The following is a 23,257-nucleotide window of genomic DNA, read 5'->3' on the forward strand; positions in this document are numbered from 1 at the left end:
ATGTACATGTATTTTTGGAATGCAATTATTTACATTTTAATTACTCATTGCTGTTGAAATCTTACATTACCATGCCTGCCAATTACGTCATGATTACATTCCATTTCCCTTATCCATTACCCTGTGGCAATCACTGTTCGACCATAATGCCAACGCATTTATAACAATTAAGTATTTTAAAAAAGGCACAAATTACGAAGCATCTACGGGATAATGAACATAAAATGCCCAGTAAATTATATTTAAAATGGTGAAACTTGATGGAAAAACGACGCGGGCTACTTTATCCATGTTACGAGCCCGGACAAAAGGCCTTTTAAAATCGATGTCCTCTTTATCCTGAAAAACAGAAAGAGATTGATTAAAGATGCATTGTGTAAGAATTTACCCCTGTCAGTGGTGCAGGACGGAGGGTCTGGCAAGGGATAATGTAAAACGTTCAGATGTGACGAAAAAACGAGGCCTCGGGTACACATTTGCGTACAGGTAAAAGAACCCTTGACAGTTTGACAGGGCAAAATTTCCATCAAGCACACAGTATGCCAGATGCCCGTCTTCATTAGCCCAGTCGGTGCAGAACAGTAGGAATTTGAACCCCATTTTTTCATTTTTTTTTTTTTTTTTTTTTAATAAACAATATTTTTATTCAGGATGTCTGAATGGGATTGGGGAACAGACTTAGCCTATGTAAAACCCCTCTCCCTAAATAATATACATACATAGTATTAAAACAAAGGAACAAAATGGGTGTATATACACAGTTAAAATGTCAAATACATACATATATAAGTGTAAATACATATATAAGGAGATGGATTGGAATGTACAACATATACTATATGTTACATTGTTACGTAAATTTGAAATTAATATTGTAACCGTTCTTATTATAATAGTCCAAAAATAGAATATGAAATTTTCAAATTACTTTATTCTCAGCGAAGTTATAAATATTTGAAGTTTTGACGAGATAATTTCGATTGTCAAGTAGCATTGTAACGATAATAAACAAAGTTTCGAATCTTTAAAATTGTACGGAACAAACGCCCGATCAAGGGTCATAACTCTGGTAGTAATTATAGGAAATCGTTGGATATTAACAGGCGTCTTCGTCCCATGACTTTGAATATTGTGTTTAAATTGTAAGTCAATCTGATATTAAAGATTAGATAAAGAGCTGACAGTTCTCGCAATAATAGTTAAAAAAATAGATAATGTAACGGGGATATGCTGAAAATTTCAGTCAAATTACTTCACTCGGAGCCGATAAATTCTCATTTTAATAACACTGTAGCCTCTATTGTCACTGTTACCGTTGTGACGATAACAAAGTCTCGATTATCCGCTTTTTACGGTTAATCATCAACGACCGTTGAACAGTTGATCGGATTGAAATCTAATGAAAATCAGACCAGTCAGATGGCATCGAAAGTTGATTGTAGTCTTGTCATGTCAATATATGTCTAATTAACAGTTTATATAACATTTCAGGCCTAATATATGTTTAACGTTAACCTCCAATGCATCCACAAGCAAATGTGGACGCTGGGTGGACGGAAGAACGAACGGATGGGCCGGGAGACGGCAATATACGACCATATTTCAATGTGAGCGTATAAAAACTTATTGCGTGAGTTGTTGACGGGTTAGTAGAATATAAAAATAATAAGTCAAGCCCAATTAGAACCTTACCTGATCATTATCTAGTTTAGCTTTAAGTAACAAAAGTTGTTTAGTTCTTCTTCTGGTTACAACATTAACGTAAGCAAATTCTAACAGAGCAGCAAATACAAAAAATAAACACATGGCCATCCAGACGTCTATGGCTTTAATATACGACACTTTAGGTAAAGACGACTGAGCCCCAGAACTCTGTGTGGTCATAGTTAGCACTGTTAAAACACCCAGAGAGATTCGAGCCGGCACCGCCTCCACATCTATCCAAAATGATATCCACGATAGAATTACTATCATGATACTTGGTATATAAACCTGCACGATGAAATAGCCGATTGCTCGCCGTAGTTGAAAACTAGCTCTGATACAAGCAAAATTTTCTGAAAATATAACAGAAACATAGGATTTTGATTACAGAATATGAAGTCTGACGACAACCCCCGCCCTTGTCAGCAGTTGTCCCGTTTCTTCTCACATCCAAAGACTCCTGAAATACTGGGTATAAAGTCTTTAAAAAAATAGTTTGGGTTAAGTGGGGTGGGGGGACCACGGTGTCTCAGTGGGTAGGGGCTGGCTCACTAGCCACGCGGTTCCCGGGATGGTAAAGACGTCACTCGCAGACTCAGTTTAGTGGGCCAGAAATAGTCGGAACCGGGAAATGGCCTATACAGTGTTCCATTTTATTCAAATTTTCTGGCATAGATCTCAAGAACCCACCCATCGTAAGCTTTCAGCATCTCGGCGCTCGCCAATGCAACACTTCAATATGTAGGTATGAATTTTTTGCGAACCAACACACCCCACCCCACCCCCTTTCCTATACATGTACATTCAAGGCGCAGTATTGGATAGATACAAATCGATGAAATTTCGAATTAATTAAGATCTAAATGAATAAGTTTTGTACAATGAAGTGACACTTGCTAAGCTCGCATAAACAACTCACGGATAACATTAAATTGTTTTAGATAGATTCAAACATGGAACATTTATCTCTAATATATTAAGACATTTTTAAAGCTTGGTTTATAAACTGGACGACTTACTCTCAAATAAACTATGACATTCTTCTATATAATAACCTTCTATGAAAAATTGTGGGAGTTGTATTTCTGGTTGAATTGATATAGGTTTCACATCAGTCCAAGAAAACACCACGTTATCCGTACTATAAGCATCTGAAAATACACAACATTCGTTAAAGCATCTGAAAATACACAACATTCGTTAAAGCATCTGAAAATACACAACATTGGTGTGCACGTAAAAGAATCCTTGATAGTTGGAATTTGAAATAACAGTAGTAGGTCATAGTGCCGCTGTCCTGGAAAAATATCCGCCATAGTACACTGCATGACGTATGCCTGTCTTCATTAGTCCAGTCGGTGCAGAAAAGCAGAATGTTAAACCCCATTTCATTTCATTATACTACAAATGTGTACGTCACGTGCACACACTGACAGAAACAACGAGTCCAAGAATAGATATATATCAAGAGATACTTTTCAATCACACGCAGGTGGCCAAACTGTAATTCTCATCATGTGGCGGAGTGCGTGTTGCGTTAAGAGGGGTCATTTACCTTAGTTCATAAGTAAATTTATAGTAATTATAAAATCGACCGAGGGGTCATGTACCTTAATTCATAAGTAATTTTACAGTAGTTATAAAATCGACTGATTGTTCGTCTTCTCCAATTTTGCGAGGTGTATTCAAACCTGCTAATATCTTGATTATATTATAATACGTGTTAACTGGGGGCTATTCTTGGCGAATAAAAAGTAAAGTGGTAAATTAATTTAAACTTTTGACTTCTGGGAACATTAATTTCGAAATAAACTTTACCGTTTTAAAGTTGAAGTTGCCTTTCAAACAACAAGCTAGAGGGAATCGCCAAAGCTATAGTTCTAGTAGATTCGATAGGGAATGAAATAGGGATAGCCCTACCGACATGGGGAAAACCAAGAGCTTCAGTTCTAGTAGATTAGACATGGAATGAAATGGGGGTAGCCCTACCGTCATGGGGAAACCCAGAGATATAGTTCTAGTAGATTATACTGGAAATGAAATAGGGGTAACCCTACCGACATGGGGAAAAACTAGAGCTTTAGTTCTAGTAGATTAGACATGGAATGAAATGGGGGCAGCCCTACCGACATCGGGAAACCCGGAGCTATTGTTCTAGTAGATTAGACAGGGAATGTAATAGGGGTAACCCTACCGACATGGGGAAAGCCAGAGCTTTAGTTCTAGTAGATTAGACATAGAATGAAATGCGGAAAGGCCTGCCGACATGAGGAAAACCAAACAGGTGAATACTGAACAACTTGTTCGGATATACTATCGGGCCGAAACTTGGGCCTCCTTGTTTGTTAGCCGTCGACATATTCACTAGAGCAATACATTGCGTAATATATTGATACACCACTCGGACTAACATCCTCGTATCAATATATCTATCACCTTTAAAATGTCTTGTTTTGTTCTCGACCATTAAACCACACATAATGCCCTTGAAGATTGAAATACCAAAGTTTTACTTTACTTACAGCTTTGTAAAATCATTGGACACTCCTGGTAGTCTAGAGGGTATTCTACTAGGTTCATCTGACAGCCCAAGGTTAACGATAACCTGAAACAACAAAACAAACAGTTTTATTACACACTCACCTAAAATCCATCAGTAGTATTAAAGACAGATAAATAAAATGAAATGGGGTTTAGTGGCCTGCTGTACTATATCGATTCGGCTAATGAAGACCGGCATACGTCATACAGTGGGATATGGGGGCAATTTTGCCCAGACAGCAGCACTAAAATATGTTAACAGTATTAAAGAGAGATAAGATTCACGTGAAATCGAATATAATTCGTTCGATGCCCTCCACTGGAAATCGGGAGCCGTGGTGGCTTAGTAAGTAAGGCACTGGCTTGCTAACCAGGAAGTAAATGGTTCCTTGTTCCCGAGAACGTTCCCTGAGATTTTCCGGCGTGGTTTCCACGGTCTTTCAAGGACAAGGAATTGGTCTAGTGGTTAGGATGGGACGAAAAAACGAGGTCCTGTGTACACATTGGCGTGCACGTATAAGAACTCTCAAAACTTTAAATTTGAGATAGGAGTAGGCCCTCGACGTTGTCCCGGCAAAGTTTTCCTCATAGCACACTGTTTGGCATATGTCCGTCTTCATTAGTCCTGTCGGTGTAGAACAGTAGGACGTTAAACCCTCGTTCATTTCTCTTCATTTCATTTCATATCAATTAACGAAATTTATTGTGTTATTTACTTTAAGCTATAATTTATGGTTCCATTTTTATAAATATGTATAAGTCTATTTGGTACGGTGACGTTATGGAATGATGCGCGTTTCTCGTTCCTGAAAAACGTGTCGGGAACCCAGACATTATGTATTCTTCGGGTGTCTAATTCTAGCCAATCAGACCGGTTGTAGTCGGTAAACTGGAGTCGGTGGTCAACCCATTTCTGACGTAAATAGATGGTTAGGGAATACTCCTGAAATAAACAAATGATCAAATATATAAGCTGAATCTGAGCTTCAGATTTTATACATATACATATTAAGGATTTGTTCTATTATCCCCCTTTTCACCAGTTGTGGACTAACGGGCGAATGGTTTCTTTCCAGACTGACAGATGAAGCATAGTCTAGAAAACTAATATTCTGGACAAAGGGAACAAATTCTTCGAGAGTAGATCTCTGAATGACCGCCATACCCAAAACTTAGTACATTCTATTGTTATTCATACACACAACGATTAAATATATATTTTCAATTTATTAAACATGCATTATGCAAGAGCAAAATCTGCTTATTACAAGTCTTTCTTTAGGCCTGAAATGTTATCTAAATTATCAATTAGACATTAATTAACTTATCCAGACCATAATAAACTCTCGATGTCAAGGCTAGCCTTCGATGTTGGCTGGATTAGATTCCTATATGCCGCTTAACGGCCATTGATAATTAAATCAAAACAGTGGATAATCGAGACTATGCTGTTTATATTAATGATTTTAGTAATGGTGACCGAGACTATGCGAAAATTTCACCCGCTACGTTCTCGGCTCACATTGGATCAATTTGACTGAAATTTTCAGCAAATTACCTTTACACTATCTAGTTTTTAACTATTATAGCGAGAACTGCCATCTCTTTATCTTATCTCCCATAATGTATCTTTAAATGGAAGCGGAATAAATACTTCTCAAAACTATCGGCGTATGCTCAATGTTTTCGAGTAATATCGTCGATTTAGGACTTAAGATGTCGGTCAACTAGCTTCGTGTCTGTTCTCAAGCAGAACTAGTTGTAGACAGGATTGGTTGCATAAGTTTAGTATGGGTAACTATGTGCACAAGTTTGCCGTAGTCATGTTGCTATAGTCGGGTTGTCGGGTCATTCTTTACGTCAGCAACTGGCCATAATTGTTTATGTATGTCCAGCAATTATGTCATTCATTCCAATCTGGTTAAACCACAGATACTATTTAGTTTCGTTTTTTATAGTTCAAAATTTCGTTTTACTTGTCTGTACTACACTAGCAAATCAAATGGTCTGTTGGGGCGAGTTCTCGGCGTGTGGTGCACGGAACTGTGGACAGACCTTCGCAGCGAAGACAAAGCAAAATACCCACTTGAAACATCAACGCCGATTAGTTAACCAAATGTCTAACGTCATAGGGTCATAAGCCGTTCTCATGACCTCCGACACGACCTCCCATTACAACCGGTCAGATTGTCATGTAGTGGAGGCCATTAAAATTAAAAAAACCAAAAAAACCCCCAAAAAAACCCCAAAAACGAAACGAAATATAGATCTGTATTTCGATCAGATTGTTCTTCATTTGAGAATAGCCCAATCTGGGTTATGTTACTATTGAATTTATGTCCCCAGTTCCCAAAATCAATAGTATCATACGGAAAATGCATCATCAAATGAGAGCTATTTCGAGAATACGCTCTAATCTTAATACCGATGCTTGCCAGAGTGTTGTTAGAGCATTAGTAACATCGCACATGGACTATGCAAATTCTCTTCTATTAGGGGCACCAGAAACAGCTTTAAACAGACTACAAATAGCGCAAAACAATGCTGCACGTCTTATAACTAAAACATGAAAATTTGATCATATATCAGCTAAGTTACAGAATCTCCATTGGCTTCCAGTTCGAGCGAGGATTCAATTTAAAGCTCTTGTGAATGTGTTTAAATCAATTTATTCTGACACCGCACCCAGTTATTTAAAAGAACTCTTTGATTTCTATACTCCCCGGCGATCCAACCTTCGTTCTTCAAGTGATCGTAGCATATTGAGGATCCCCAAATATAATAAGCGTTCTGGTGAATATGCTTTCTCCGTCAGAGCAGCTAAAATGTGGACTGATCTTTCAAAAACTCTTCGAGAGTCCTCTTCCATCCAGAGCTTTAAGACTAACTTAAAAACATACTTATTTCAAAAATGTTTTTGAACTGTTTTGTTGTGAATGCGCTTAGAAATACTCATGTGTAATGAAGCGCTATATAAATCGAACAATAATAATAATAATATTTTAAGCTGAAACTGCCAAACAAGCTAAATGACCTATCTGTTTATATTTAGCCTTTGGTTCAAATATTTAATATCACGTATATCAACGGATCCCATGTGCAAGTGATCAAGGGCCATAACTCTGGCAGCAAGTAACGAAAATCGTTGAATAGGATTATTCGTCTCATGACCTTAAACAACGCGTGTAAAGCTGATCGGATGGTGAGTGGGGTGACGGGGGAAATGAAATGAAATGAAACTGGGTTTAACGTCCTACTGTTCTGCTCCGAACTGGGCTTATGGAGACGGGCATACGCCATGCAGTGGGCTATGAGGGAAATTTTGCCAGGACAGCGGCACTACTGCCTACTCTTATATCGAATTCGACCTGTCAAGGGATATTTTACGTGCACGCCAATGTGTACACGGGACATCGGTTTTTCGTCCCATCCGAACGACTAGACAGCTGTCCTTGTCAGGCCCTCCGTCCTGCATCACTGACAAGGGGGAACCACGCTGGAAAATCTGGATGAACTTTCTCGGCCAATGCAGGGATCGAACACCCGACCTCCAGGCTAGCCAATATACGACCACATTTTAATGGGCATATAAACACGATTACTGTGCTTTTGGGAAGCTGTTTAAACACATATTTTAGTCAGAATCAGATTTACCAAAGACCGCAAGATCTAGAGGTTATTCGGCCAAGGTGGTGTATAATATATTATCAGTGTAGAAGCATGGTGTCAGCGTCTGTATACTAAATGAAATGAACAATATTTCTCGTCGAAACACTTAAAAGTGTGTATTTTTTCGCATAAAGATTTATTATGAGAGACGTTTGTGACAGGAGAATTATTGACGGATACTTTTCCAACTCTATAATTTCACACTTCATCACCACACAATTGTTTCACTGAAAGCAACAGATCACACATTAGAGAATAATGGCCTTCAATTCATGAATATTCAAGAGATAGATAGAGAGAGAGAGAGAGAGAGAGAGGGGGGGGGGGGGTCGTATTAAACACCCACTCGACACAAACTAGCGGGAACCGAAGCCATGCCACATGACTCAGTGGGAGACCTTATGACCTAACGAGCACGAGTTAAACCATTCGGTCATTAAAACCCCTTATTCAAGTGAGAGAGAGAGAGAGAAATGGGGTTTAACGTCCACTCGACACAAACTAGATCATTTCGGGACTAACATATGGTTTAATTTTATTTACATAATTCGCTTGCGCGTAGGGGTCTTTAGCAGTGGGAGGAAACCGGTTCAAGTGAGAGAGAGAGAGAGAGAGAGAGAGAGAGAGCTTAACGTCCTCGACACAGGCCAGGTCATTTTCCCCGACTACAATCTAATTCCAATAAATTGCTGGCGCGTAGGGGTCTTAAGCAGTGGTGGTGGTTGGAGTGGGGGATGGGGGTTGTTGGGAAGAAATCACTTCAGCTTGTAATTTCTAACCACCAGATGCTCCCATACTATGATTTTGATTGAAAACTTCCAACCCTCACCTTAGCCCCTTTTTTTTTGTTTTTCCCTGGCCCTCTCGCGGATGAATTCTTAACACTTTGAATTCAATTGCTGTCTGGGCACAATTTTCCTTATAGCACACTGTATGGCGTAATCCCGGGCGGTGCAGTAAAGTAGGTCTTTAAACCCCATCTCATTTCATTTCAGATGCTACCCAGGCAAATGCATGGCGTATACCCGCCTTCATTATCCCGGTTGGTGGAGAAAAGCAGGACGTTAAACCCCATTTCATTTTATTTAATTTGTTACCCGGGAAAATTTCCCTCATACCATTATGTATATCCGTCTTCATTTGCCCAGTTAATTTGTTGGCGCAGAAAAGTTGGGCGTTATACCCCGGTGCCTCAATCAGGCGGATATAATAATTGTCAACAGAGGATATAAAAGAGTTTGTTATCAAACTATTATATCATACGTTACATTAACTATTCATGGAGGGATTCGGGAGAACAAGAGAAAACACACGAGTTACATTAACTATTCATGGACACACAGTTGATAATAAAGATAAACAAATACCTCTAAATACAAACACGGTCCCACCAACTCCCATTCAAACAATATAAATATTTTTATATACAGAGGAGCTACGGTGGCTTAGTGAGTAAGACGTTGGCTCGCTAACCTGGAGGTGCCTTGTTCGATCATTGTGTTAGCTGAGAACGTCGATCGGAATAGCCCGGCGTGATGTCACTGGTGCAGGACAGAGGGCCTGGCAAAGGACAACGTATAGTCGTTCGGATTGGAAGAAAAACCGAGATACACATTGGCGTGCCGTGAAAGAACCCATGCCAGGTGGAATTCGAAATTTTGTTTGGGCAGCGGCGCTACGGCCTAAACTTATATAGAATTCCAACTGCCAATGGTTCTTACACGTGCACGCTGATAGGTACGACCATACGTTCGCATCACCGACGGGGGGGGGGGGGGGGGGGTCATGCTGGAAACCACGATGAACTTTCTCGACCAACACCGGGATCGAACATGAGACCCACAGGTTAGCTGTCTATTGTCTTACTCTGGGCAAAATTTCCCTCTTGATTAGCAACAGTATAGGGCGTTAAATCCAATTTCATTTATTTCACTAAATTAGCGCCTAAAAATGTATTACTGTGGGACAAGGGTTTACCAAAGATATCCTCGATATAACCAAATTAAAACAACCGCTGGACGTAACGAAATTAAAACAACCGCTAGATGTAACGGTATTAGACCAACCGCTTTCCTACAAGTTTTACAGACTCCAAACAAAGTTTTGAAAAATTGCACCGAGAATTTTATAAAATCAAAATGTGAACGGAAAGATAACATGGCAAAACACATTCGGGATTTAAAATTACGATCAGGCGGACGTACTGCGAACGGACGGACGGACGACGGGCGATGTAACGAAAACACACGTTTACATTAAAAGTGGGTAATCAAATATTCTATAAAATCAAAATATGAACGGAAAGATAACATGGCAAAACACATTCGAGATTTGAAATTACAGTCAGACGGACGGACGACGGACGCACGTAACGACTACATAAGTTTACATCAAATGTGGGCAATAAAAAAACCATGTCAACCAAATTATCAGAATTTGAAGAAACGTTTGTTTTATGATAAGCAGGACGTCCTGAACCGACGTTTGCATATCCAGTGCTTTGGTCCTAAACTGTGAAAGTTCATTAAGGCGTTTAGCATTGAATCATTAGAAAACCATAATTAGAAATACATTTCAAATTAAAAAATTTGCACTATGCGTCTGTTTTTAATTTTAAATATGTTGAATCAATGATTAATATCCAGTTTATCACAGTTTTTTAGAATAAAAATCTGAAATAGCATAAGACTTTATACAAATATCTTAATGATGGATTTACAAGTTTAAATTACCATGGAAATGTCAATAGCTTTTAAATAATGACATTTAAATGAACGTGAAATGATTAATGGGACTATTATTTTGTCATTGAGCAATGTAATGGAATAAATTAAAAGAGTTTATTTGAAAATCGAATTATTTTTGTGGAATATTATTTGAATTTGAAAACATACGATGTAATAATCATTGAGTGGCTAATCTCCTCTAGTCGTTATGAAAGCAATCGATCTGTCCGATGAAATACCTCTAATAGGGTTTTTTTTTAAAAATACAACAGCGAGAATAAAGTTAGCTATCTTGAAGCGTTGGATAAATGACGGAGCTCCCACGCCGCTCAATCTAATAGGAATTTAAAAAACCCCAACAAAAAACAACAGCGAGAATAAAGTTAGCGATCTTAAAGCGTTGGATAAATGACGGAGCTCAATCTTCCTCTCTGAAGTGTTCCGTATAATGCATCAAATTCTATAGGGCGCCACGCTGGTTCGTTAACTATAGGAAGTCTCGGGTTCGCTCCGGTGTTAGCCAAGAAAGATCTTCGGGATTTTCCAGCGTGGTTGCCCTATGTAGGTGGTGAACGTAAAAGAACCCTTGACAGTTGGAATTTAAAATAAGAGCCCGGATAAAATTTTCCTCATAGCACACTGTATGCTACTGAGTTCCCCTGGACTCCGTCGATATCTTACTGGGTTCCCCAGGACACCGCCGATATATTACTGAGTTCCCGAGGACACCGTCGATATATTACCGAGTTCCCCAGGACACCATCGATATATTACTGAGTTCGACTGAAACCGTCGATATATTGCCGAGTTCCCTGGACACAGGATAAGAAAACATCAATTGACCCACCGAAATCTATAATGATTGAGGGGGGTTGGGTGGCCGAATGGTCAGCGCGGGCACGCTGCATCATCAGGTCTGTCATTAAGTCAACTGGCGTGGTTTCGATTCCTCGGTTGTACGTGACAATGAGTATGATGGCCTGTCCAACCTCGTGGGTTTTCTCCGGGTCTTCTGATTTCCTCCCACTGCTAAAAGTCCCCTATACGCGCAAGCGAATTATTGAAATAAAATTGAATTAAATGCTAGTCCCGAAATGACCTAGTTTGTGTCGAGTGGACGTTAAACCCCATTTCTCTCTCTATATATAATGCTTGATCATTTTAAGCATGGAAATGACCTAAAATGCTCGCAACCATTACTTTAGGTATATACGCGGATCTGTGTTAGTGGAATGAAGGTGAATTTATGTTAAACTACGTACCATGCCTGCTTCATTAACAGTGTCAAAACTCAACAAATATATCTGTAGTGTCACATTGGTAGGGTGATCTGAAAAAAAAAACCAAACCGGAAATGACGTGTCATACTGGATATCTAATCCACACTTACATCATTGTTTTGATTTTCTGAAGTTGTTTTGTAAGTAGATATAAACTAAATTTTATCTGCCTAGTATACTTAACGTCTGTGGTTAAGCGCAAAAATAGTCGCCGGTTATCCCGGGTGCAAATACCACAAGCAGTCGTTCAGGGGCTTATTAACAATACGGGAATGTTGACAACGTCTCTACAAGATAGGCCCCAGGGGCAAAGAATTTAATACTGGATTGATGGAAGAGGTTACAGGAGTGCTGCCTATCCATGGGTAACGGAAGTGCAATACGTGCCTTGACACGGGCGCTGACTAACCATGCTACGTACATGTTTAACGTTTCTTGCAAATAGCATACTCCCCTGGCCACCAAACGTTTATTCTCATATTAATGACATACTGAATCAATACCAACAAATAATATTCATGTATTATTTACAGCAAAAACGTATGGCCCTACATACGCATGCAAAGTCAAACGTTTCCTGTCTCGATGTGCTTGGGCCCCAATTTAAAAAAACCAAAACCTATGCACCTAGATGGCCACCCAAAGCCAAACGTTTATTGGTGTGCTTGGGCCCTATCTTCAGATAAATGTATTATACCCAGATAGCCATACAAAGCCAAACATTTTTTAATGTGCTTGTGTCCTATCTTGAAATAAACGTATATGCACCCAGGTGGCCATGCAAAACCAATGTTTCTTGATTTGCTTGGGCTCTATTTAAAAAGAAATGTATATGCCTATATCTTAATCGGTGCATGAAGATGTATATGGGTATATCTTAATTATCCACATGCAATCGGTGCATGTAAATTTATAGGGGAATATCTTAATTATCCCAAAATGTAATCGGTGCACGAAAATGAACAACTTAAACTACTATTTAAGAGTAAACCTACCTTGTTCATAGTCCGGTGGAATTCTTGGGTCGTATTTCGAAGGATCCAACAAATAATTCAACATCTCTCGTCTAGAAATATTCAAAATTAAACGATGGATGAGAAAATTTACCACGACATTAGAAACTCGTGGCGACAACTCGGTGAGTGTTCTATCCTGTGTTGGCTGAGATAGCTCATCCGGACTTTTCGGCGTGGCTCCCCCTTGTCAGAGGGCCTGGCAAGGAACAGCGTATAGTCTTTCGGATGGGACGAATTACTGGTGTACCTTATACACATTGTGTGCACGTAAAAAAAACCTTGACAGTTGGAATTCGATATAAGAGTGGGTCGAAGCGCCGCTGCCCTGGTATACTTTTCCTTCATACCACACAGTATGACGTCTGCCCGTCTTCATTACCCTAGTCGAAGCAGAACAGTAGGACGTTAAACTCCGTTTCATTTTTCTTGGGTTGGGAAGCAAATTATTTGTACTAATCCTTGACATTTCGTCCCATGGTGGCTCTATACAGTTTCGTTTATATATTCATTATGGCATTCTTCATTTCAAAACTAAACTATTTCCACTGAAGCAACAACTTACCTTGAAAATCTTGAAACATCGTCACCAAGTAATCCGCATAATCCCACCAGGAGCAAGAATAAACCTCGGCAAAATATGTCGATCATGGTTATCCTGGAAGCAGAGAATGTGTAGTTTCTCTATAAATCCGAGTGGTTTGTTTCTCTGGATTTAGTTATTTAACTGTAGATATCCACATTGAGCATCTGCAAGATACTTTTAATTCTCCTTTATTGCCAATAAGACTTCTTAGAGTCGAGGTTTCGTTCTGCATCAATGTTATATCCTTCGATAAGTTGAATTATTAGGTTCCTTTCGTTCACTGTCAAGTTTTTTTCGAGTCAAGATTTCGTTTCCCAGCAAAGAAATATCCTTTAATAAGTTAAATTATTAGACTCTTTTGTTCACTGACACGTTTTGTAATTTTGTGGCTAGTTTCTCAGGCGACAATATTCACCCAAGCTCTTCGCATTCTGATCAATATTATTGTTATCAATAGTAGCGATTACTCCGGCGTTTCTAATTTATTTCTCCCTGGAATACAAACAGAATCAATATCAATATAGATCAAAAGAAAAATATTTACTAATATTGCTAACGAGAGAGAGAGAGAGAGAGAGAGAGAGTGAATGTGTGTGTGTGTGTGTGGAGGGGGGGATGAGGGTTTAATGTGGCGTGGTTTCGATTCTTCGCTTGTACGTGACAAGGATTAGGGCTGTCTCTCCAACCTCGTGGTTTTCTCCAGGTCCTCCGGTTTTCCCCAACAACTAAAGACCTCTACGTGCACATGAAATAAACATGAACCATATTTTGATACCACAATGACCTAGTTTGTATAGAGTTGATGTTAAACCCCAATTCTTTCTCTATACCCGCAAATGGTTTAAATAAATGGGAAATGGGATCCGATGTTCTATAATAGTAAGCCTTCTATATCACGCTGAAACAAACCGTAAACAAGAAAACTAAGCACCATAAAATTGAAGGATGATACAGTTTTTGTTCACCTATCGTTTACAACCATACAATTAGTGCCCTTTAAAATAATTTTATTTGTTGGCATTACAGATAAAATATCGGAGCACGGGTGCGTGAAACACCGTCATAAGATATGACCTCATGCTAAAAAGTTTACACAGGATACTCCCACCTAAACCTAAAATACTACATTTTCTTATCTTCGCGTATTGGCTCTTCTTCGTGGTCGTATAATTATCGATGATTGATTAATCTCACCTTGAGATATATATGTAAACATTATTATTTATATCCACACCTGTCTTAGGATTCCTTTTTAAGACCATCAATCTCAACGAGAAAAACAACGAGGCGTATTATTGTTCTTCCTGGACAAATCGATAACATCCTAATAGATTGTACACATGACTTCTAGATGAAATGAGATAAAATACAAAAAATAGTTAAAAGGTAGTGACGTAACGTCTTCCTCTTCTGTTAGTGATATTGCAGAGAAATTATCTTATTTGTATTACCTTGGCGCACGCTGTTAAAAGCCCTTTTAAATATATTTACCGCTCACTAATAAACTGGACTAATTAATAACAGTAAAGAGATAACCAATAGTACTGTAATTTGCTTTATTATTAACTATACCGTTAGGATCGGCAAATGGAGGGGGGGGGGGGGCTGGTGGACTAGAGTGCCGCGCTTCGAGCTCTAGCTGGCCGGTCACCACTGACTTGCGGTTGTGGTTTTGATTCCTGGTGTTAGCGTATGGGGCTTGGAGAAAGAGGCGCCCTATCAACCTCTTGATCCCTGGTGTTAACGTATGGTGATTGTATCCGAGAGCACTAATTTCGATTTGAAGCATGTCTTGGAATTCCCTATCACAGATTACCCTTTGTCGATTGCCCATGGTGATGGCTCAATCATGAAAACGGCCAAAGCCAACCTTATGAACAAGCTGGAATCAATGCAAAATGGATTTACTCAAAATGAACTACCGCGAATTGATGTAACTGTGGTCGACGGAGGTCTATTACTACACTCATTTCTATCTGTCACGACAAGCATTGCATCATATGGAAGTCTTGCCAGAAATCTGCTGTCACATATCTACTCAAATGCCGGTAGTGAAATACATATGCTCTTTGATACCTACGTGCAGTCATCAATCAAAAAGAGCAAAAGACGATTGAGGGGAGCAGAAGATCGTCCATTCGTGATTACTGGTCCTGAACAGTCACCTAAGCAAAGTGGACAGCAGTTGCTAAAGAACGGTATATTCAAAGATCAGTTGGCAATCTTTCTGATTGATGAATGGACGAAGAGTCATTATGTACCTATTCTTGGACCTAAAAGTCTAGTAGTTTCCCATGGAGGCAGATGCTTCCACTACACATTCAATGCTACGGAGGCCATTAGGAAGGTTGAACGCCCATTTCATCTCCAGAGTGTTCACGAAGAAGCTGATACACTTATCGCGTTCCATGTAGTTAATGTCAAGGGTCGCATATTGGTAAGGGCATCGGACACTGGTGTGCTTGTAATTCTGCTGGGGCTTCTAGAAAGACAGATGGGAAACGACAATTTGCCTAGTATCATAATGGACTGTGGTTCCGGTAATACTCAACGATATATTGACGTGAATTCGATTGCAACTGAATAAGAAGCAAAACAACCAGGATTGGCGACAATACAGTCAGGACTTCATGCGTTTACGGGTTGTGACTTTACGTCAGCGTTCTTCAGGAAGGGAAAGGTGAAGCCGTTTGGTATACTCCAGGGAGATAATGAGGGAAACTTCATAGAATTCTTCAAACGATTGACTGCAGTAGAAAAGCCAGATGAGAAGAAGGGAGCACATTTTGTGTGTATGCTGTATGGCTTTAAAAACTTAGACAACGTTGATGAGGCAAGACACACTAAACTTCTTCAAATGACTGGGAAAATAAACCAGGTATGTGTACTAAATAATAATCTCAAAGTGCGCCAACTTTCATGTATGTCCGGCAATCCTTGATTTCTTCCAGCCGCGAGAATCCAGTCTGATACTTTTAAATACTTATAAAGTTGATAATTCCACAGCATTATAGAAGTTCACCAAACCTCAGTCAAATATCTGACAAGGATCAATAAATACATCACTAGATTTTTCCTTTGTTGTAATAAGCAGTTTTTAATTTGAATTTGTTTCAGGATAACCCACATAAAAAAACGGACCGTACTTTACTTCCGCCATGTACTAAGACCTTGCGCAACAAGATACGTCCCGCTCACTACGTTGGCGTAATGTGGAGTGATGCCGACTCAACGAACCCAATTGATGGCATAGAACCTGCAAATTATGGATGGAAGATGAAAAATGGTTGCTTTGTTCCTGATTGGTTCGAGGGGCCAGCCATACCAATTAATCTTTTTCATGTCAGGGAAGAGACTGCGGATCGACAGGCAGTTGGCAATGTAGTAGTTGGGGCTGAATACGATGACGATTCCTCGACAGATTCAGCGTGGACTGACGATTCGTCCGAGAGCGATTCTGAAATTTGAACATTTTGAACTTGAGAGGGTCTGGTCATTTCAGACTCAGTAGGATGTACTCTTTCATTAAAACTGTTACATCGAATGCATCTTTTTTCAAGCCCCAGGGTCCATATTTAAGGTGTCAGTTTGGGTCGTCCCAGGGCCAAAATCGTCTGTTACGGGCAAGTTTGTACTTGTTGAGATGTACTCTTTCATTTAAATTTGGTTTTGACTGGTACCTCGAATGTATGAGTATAACTCAGTTATAGCCCTCCCCCCCCCCCGCCGCCCCTCAGCTTTAGGGTGCCAGTTTAGGCCATCCCAGGGGCCCAATCGGCTATTATGGGCAATTTCGTACTCAGTGGGATATGCTCTTTCGCTTAAAATTAGTTTCAACTGGTATCTCGAATGTATAATTATAACCCTTTTCTAAGTCTCGGGGGTCCATATTTAGGGTGTCAGTTATGGGCAATTTCGTACTCAGTGAGATGTACTCTTTCATTTAAAATTGGTTTCAGTCGGTACCTCGAATGTATGAGTATAGCCCATTTTGAGGGTCATTCTAGGGGTCACCAGGGCCACAACCATGGACTGGACCCCGGTAGACGCCCACTTCTGTGCATCCCAGGTTAATATGTAGATGTCTATATGGTCAGATATTGGTACCTCGTTCGTCTAGGTTCGACCCTCTGGGCTCCCGGTCTACTAGTCACCACTGGCTTGCCGTCGTGGTTATGATCCCTGGTGTTAGCGTATGGGGCTTGGGGATAGAGGTGCCTTATTAACCTCTTGATTTTACTCGGGATACTAGCTGGTCACCACTGGCTTGCCGTCGTGGTTTTGATCCCTGATGTTAGCGTTTGGGCGCCTTATCAAACTCTTGGTTTTACTCCGGATACTCCGGTTTCCCCCAACACGAAAGACCCCTGCGCGTGCGCTAAGATATTAAAAATAAACAAGTTGTCTGCGATATCGCAATTATAGGAAGCAGACGTTAAACACTAATAGAAGAAGGAACGTCATCTTTTGGATTAGTAGAATTAATATCTCCGAAAGAGTTGAGTAAGGTGTCAACAGGATACTAGCAGTATTTTCCTTTGGGTTTTCCTATTTTGGTTTAAAAAAATCCAGGATATAATTAATCTTCGTCACATCTGTATACTATAAATATTGTGGTGTAATTGTCGAGATATTTAGAGATATATATTTATGGTGGGTCACCCTATAAATGGTTATAACTTGTTAAATACAACATAACCGTTTATTTAGTGACCACTACTGTGAAAAAAATAAGTATATATATATATATATACATAAATTATCGTATAAATGTCGCTATGTTTGGAGATAGGTGCGACAGCACAGGTGCATACGTGTCAGTTGTCACAAATCTACTTCTATTAATTGGGTAGTAAATGTTATTAAATAAGTTTTCGTAAATATGAAATAAAATGGGGTTTAACAAGGAAGTGACGAACGCAAAATTAAAGATAGGTTGCCAGGAAACGAAACATACGCCCACAACAGCTAAATCGTCCGGGCAGTCAACAAGAGTTGTCGCATATTTTTACTTTTTTCGGTAATGAAACATTTATAATACACTCAAATCTCATAAAGTAATTATCAGATAACCATTAGAATTTGTTTGGTTTTTATAAAGTTCTGCAACATGCTAACGTTGTGTATACAAAACTTTAAATATCATGGATTTAGCTATTCAACTTTAAGTCCTAAAAATTCATTGAAAATCAATATACTTGTTCGTCTCAAGATCTTAAACTCTGTGTATCAATCTGAAGTCAATCGGATGATAACTTTAGCCTTTAGAGCGTCACAAAGTGATCAAGGGTCATAACTTTGGCAGTAATTATCGGAAATCGTTGAAAATCAATAGGATGCTTCGTCTCATGACCTTAAACATTGTGTATCAATTTAAAGTCAATCGGATATTAACTTTGGCCTTTAGAGCGTCCACAAGATTTTTTGAAGTGATCAAGAGCCATAACTCTGGTAGTAATTATCGGAAATCGCTGAAAATCAATAGGCTTCTTCGTCTCATGACTTTAAACACTGTGTATAAATTTAAAGTCAATCGGATATTAACTTTGGCCTCTAGAGCGTCCACAAGATTTTTCAAAGTGATCAAGGGGCATAACTCTGGCAGTAATTATCGGACGTCTTCGTCTCATGACCTTAACCACTGTGTATAAATTTCAGGTCAATCGGATATTAACTTTAGCCTCTAGAGCGTCCACAAACAATTGTGGACACGGACCGACGGACGGGGGCGACGACAATATACGGCTACATTTCAATGTGGGCGTATAAAAAAGGAAAACACTAGTTACCCTTCTATATAACTGGCTGAAGTCACGAGTGATAACAGATACACGGGCGAATTTCTGCTCACTAAGAATTCCTTCGAAGACCAAAAGTTATTATATAAGACTGTGATGGGACATCTGACAATTCAAAATAGTAATTGAATGTCACTGAATAAGAGAACACGAGAAAAATAGAAATAGTCCGTACATTCACCTGTTTTTGTTCATTCTTTACTTAATAAAAACATGGTAATGCACGAACTTTTTCTATATTATTTCGTTTTCTCTTTTCTAGTGACAGTCAATTTCTGTTTTGAATTGTCAGATATCCTCTCACAATCTGTTATCACTCGTCACTTTAATCAGTTATATAGAAGGATAACTCGTGTTTTCCTTTTGCGTTCGTCACTTGCGTTTGTTGAAACCTTGATTATGTATCTATAGTAGCAATGATCTCTGTGTTAAAATTACATTTGAAAGGTGTTAAAGCAGTTCTATCACATATGTGATAATGAATGACACCAGTATTGTCCTTTAAAATAGTCCGGTGGATACATGTCCTCGCCGGTATATATGATAACGGTGACGGTAGAAACCGAACACCTCCTCTTCACTTTGTTGTTGTCTATTTTAACTTACAATGATAAATAGACTATACACCCATTATGGACTACTATAACGTTAGTGTAGACGGTGTCAGAGTTCTTTTCAACAATTAACAACTCAGTAAATTCAATACCGTAATTGTGGTTGCGGCGCAATAAAAAAAGGATTCGTTGGAGACGTAATTATTGAGGGTGGTTATAATAAAAGTGTTCGAGAAAGATTTACGATGGAAGACTGTTTGACATTAGGAAAGGCTATAATTATTGTACGGCGATCTGAATTAGCGATGTCCGAAACGAAAGATTTAACTTCTCAATAATACGAGTAATCGAGTTGCTCCTATACAGAAAATACAAAGCCACAGATACAGTTATGGCCGTCGGTAAATAAATCTCTAGCTTGCTTATAAACACAATTCCGCTGCAAGGTCCTCAAAGCTAAACAGACTATACATTTTTGGAAAGATTATAACACTCGAGTCGATTTAGGGCCCGATGAAAATGGTCACAATTGTCAAGTAAATGCTATAGTTATACTAATAATTCTGAAGTTGGCATTGTCACCGGATGGTCGGGGCGTGACCGTTTTGGGGAATAAACAAGACAAAATACAAAACTTAAGAATTCGGTTTATATAATACAAGATTACAATACAACAATTCTTTCTAAGTACGCACACTGGATAAATTATGAAGTTGCTGCCGTAAAAAAGGTCCATCCGTCGACAATACCATACCGACACCATTCATCAGCAAAACCATACATCGACGATACCGGTTACCAGCGACTACTCATAGACGATACCATTCATAGAAATACATTGTCCACACATCGATGATACCATTTACCGGCGACTACTCATAGACGATACCATCCACAGAACAAACTGTTCACTCATCGGCAAAACCATGTATCGTATCAACAAATATTCATCGACGATACCAAGAGTGATTCAACTCAAGTGATCACTAACATGTAACCCATCCGAACGACTTAACACTGTCCTTGGCAGGCCATTTTTCATGCACTATTAAGGGGAAACCGCATCGGATACCGGATAATCCCAAGGAACTTTCTCGGCTAACACCAGGAGCGAACCAGCGTCCTACTCACTGTCCGCCGAACGAAACAAAAATGCATGATACATGGTGTCAGAAAGAAATAAAAAGAACTGGGGTTTAACGTCCTATTGTTCTACTCCGACTGGGATAATGGATACAGGCATAGGCCATACAATGTGCTGCGGCCTACTCTCATATAGAATTCCAACTGCCAAGGGATCTTTTACGTGTACGCCAATGTGTACACGGGAACTCGGGTTTTCGCCCCATCCGAACGATTAGACAGCTGCCCGGATCGAACCCGCGACCTCCAGGCTAGCAAGTCGGCATCTTACTTATTTAGCCACTGTGGCTCCCCACTAGCCTAACCCGCGAGTTCGAGGTTTTAGGATTCCGATCAAGACTTACATTTTAATATAATATACAAATTTTAAAATAATTGGAAGAAAAAAAAATTAAAATCGATTAAGCTATGGAGAATATTGGACCATAAATCTAAAATACAGTTTACATAAAGAAAACCCCTGGATTTATTGTAAATCAATCCCTTTCAGTCTGAGACGGGTATTTTATGGGTTTAATATAAAAATGTTCGTCACTAGTTAAGCTTTTTAAAGAGACAACTAGGCAGAAAAAAAACAAATGCCGTGTTTAGCGTCGAAATGACTTTCATCGAGTCGCTTTGGCGCAATGCGTAACCTGGGTTCGATCCCGGTGTTGACCGACGAAGGTTTTCAAGATGCTTGAAGGAGAGCGTGGCAAGGATCCAGAGAAAAGAAAATTACAAATAATCCACAGTAAACTAAGATTATGCTGCTCAAATCTACAAGGCCATAAATTCCTCAGACACGTCGATGATAGCCTTGCTTGCCTCTGTGGTCACAACTTCGAAGATCACGAATATTATTTACTCACATGCCCCTTGCATTCAGATGCAAGAAAACAGACATTCCATAACCTTCAACACAATCATAAAACAATCAGTTGTCTGTTGTATGGGTCAACAAAATTTAGTCCTCAGATAAACACACTTATTTTCCAAGACGTCCAACAATTTATTCTCTTATCAAAAAGATTTAAATCTCCTTAAAACAATTCTTAAGTTATTTCAAGCCCTGAACACTGTACAGTCATCTCAGTCTCTATATTATCCATTATGTATCCTATATGCTCTATATCTATAGTTATGTAATTATGTATGTATGTATATATTTATAATGTGTACATGTATCTAAATCAGAGAGAGGTGGTTACACATAGACATAGCCTGTTCCCCAATCCAAATCCAGATTTAATGAATAAAACTATTGTTTGTTTTGTTTTTTTAAAAATCAACGTCTAGTAGTTCCAGTAGGACGAAAACCCGAGGTCGCGTTACTCATTTGCGTGCACGTATACGACCCTTGAAAGATGGAATTCAATTGCTTGTCAGGCAAAATTTACCCCATTGCACACTGTAATTATGGCTTATGCCTTTCTTCATTAGCCCGGTTGGTGCAGGAATGTGGGACGTTAAACCTCATTCCATTCATTCTAAAATATAAGCATACCATTACTTTGAAAGAAATTTCAGCAGGTCTAAATGAAAATGACTGCAAGTGTTTTAAAAGTTGGATACTTCATTAACAAGTTCTGTTGATGACGTTCTATCATCAGTAAAGCGGGGTGCTCGATTTTCAAGTTCTGTTTTTGACGTTATAACATCGACAAAGAGCAGTACTAAATATTTGTTTAAAATAGTCTTTTTGGGAGAATTTTGCGGAAACAACCACCACAAATACCCCCCCCCCTCTCTCAGCAAAAGAACCACAACTACGCCCTCTACCCAAAGCAACAACAATAACCACAACAACCACGACAACAACAGCACAATGCTAGGAAACAAAAAGGATGCAATCGACCGGATTTACTTACCTCGCCTTCGACATATGCGGAAGGAAATTATATGTTAAGGTCTGTTTCTTTAAAACAGATCGATAGAAGTATTGGTATTTTATGAGTGGAGGAATCAGCTGTAATCTGCTGTCAAGTTTTATAGTTGTATTCGTAACTAAGATTATCATAATAATGAATAATATGAATAAATTAGTTAATTTCACATCTATCACGTAATCATTATCAAACTGTTGTATCTCACTTTTGGGATTTGTCTTAGATTCAACCCTAAGACCACATTTTTGACCAATAATATTAATTTTAATAGGCCTTCAAAACCCTTTAAATTGTCTTAACCTATATCTGAGAGTCAAACAGCTAGAACAGCTTTAGATCATAAGGCCCGCCTGGCCTTAAGTCACGTGGCGTGGT

General features: G+C 39.1%; 1 protein-coding gene across 1 annotated transcript in view; it reads right to left on the minus strand.

Annotated features, from left to right (window-relative positions):
* Positions 1–1,680: 1,680 nt before the first annotated feature.
* Positions 1,681–23,257, minus strand: part of LOC126830936 (glycine receptor subunit alpha-2) — a 32,790-nt gene continuing 11,213 nt past the window's right edge. The window contains exons 2-8 of the mRNA XM_056102868.1: positions 13,499–14,011; positions 12,916–12,986; positions 11,903–11,970; positions 4,962–5,188; positions 4,227–4,309; positions 2,724–2,855; positions 1,681–2,057 (exon numbers count right to left, since the gene is read on the minus strand). Coding sequence (XP_055958843.1) covers positions 1,681–2,057; positions 2,724–2,855; positions 4,227–4,309; positions 4,962–5,188; positions 11,903–11,970; positions 12,916–12,986; positions 13,499–13,584 — 1,044 coding nt within the window. The 5' untranslated portion in view covers positions 13,585–14,011. The remainder of the gene's footprint in view (positions 2,058–2,723; positions 2,856–4,226; positions 4,310–4,961; positions 5,189–11,902; positions 11,971–12,915; positions 12,987–13,498; positions 14,012–23,257) is intronic.

The sequence above is a fragment of the Patella vulgata genome, chromosome 8 (genome assembly GCF_932274485.2).
Source record: "Patella vulgata chromosome 8, xgPatVulg1.2, whole genome shotgun sequence".
Taxonomy (NCBI): domain Eukaryota; kingdom Metazoa; phylum Mollusca; class Gastropoda; family Patellidae; genus Patella; species Patella vulgata.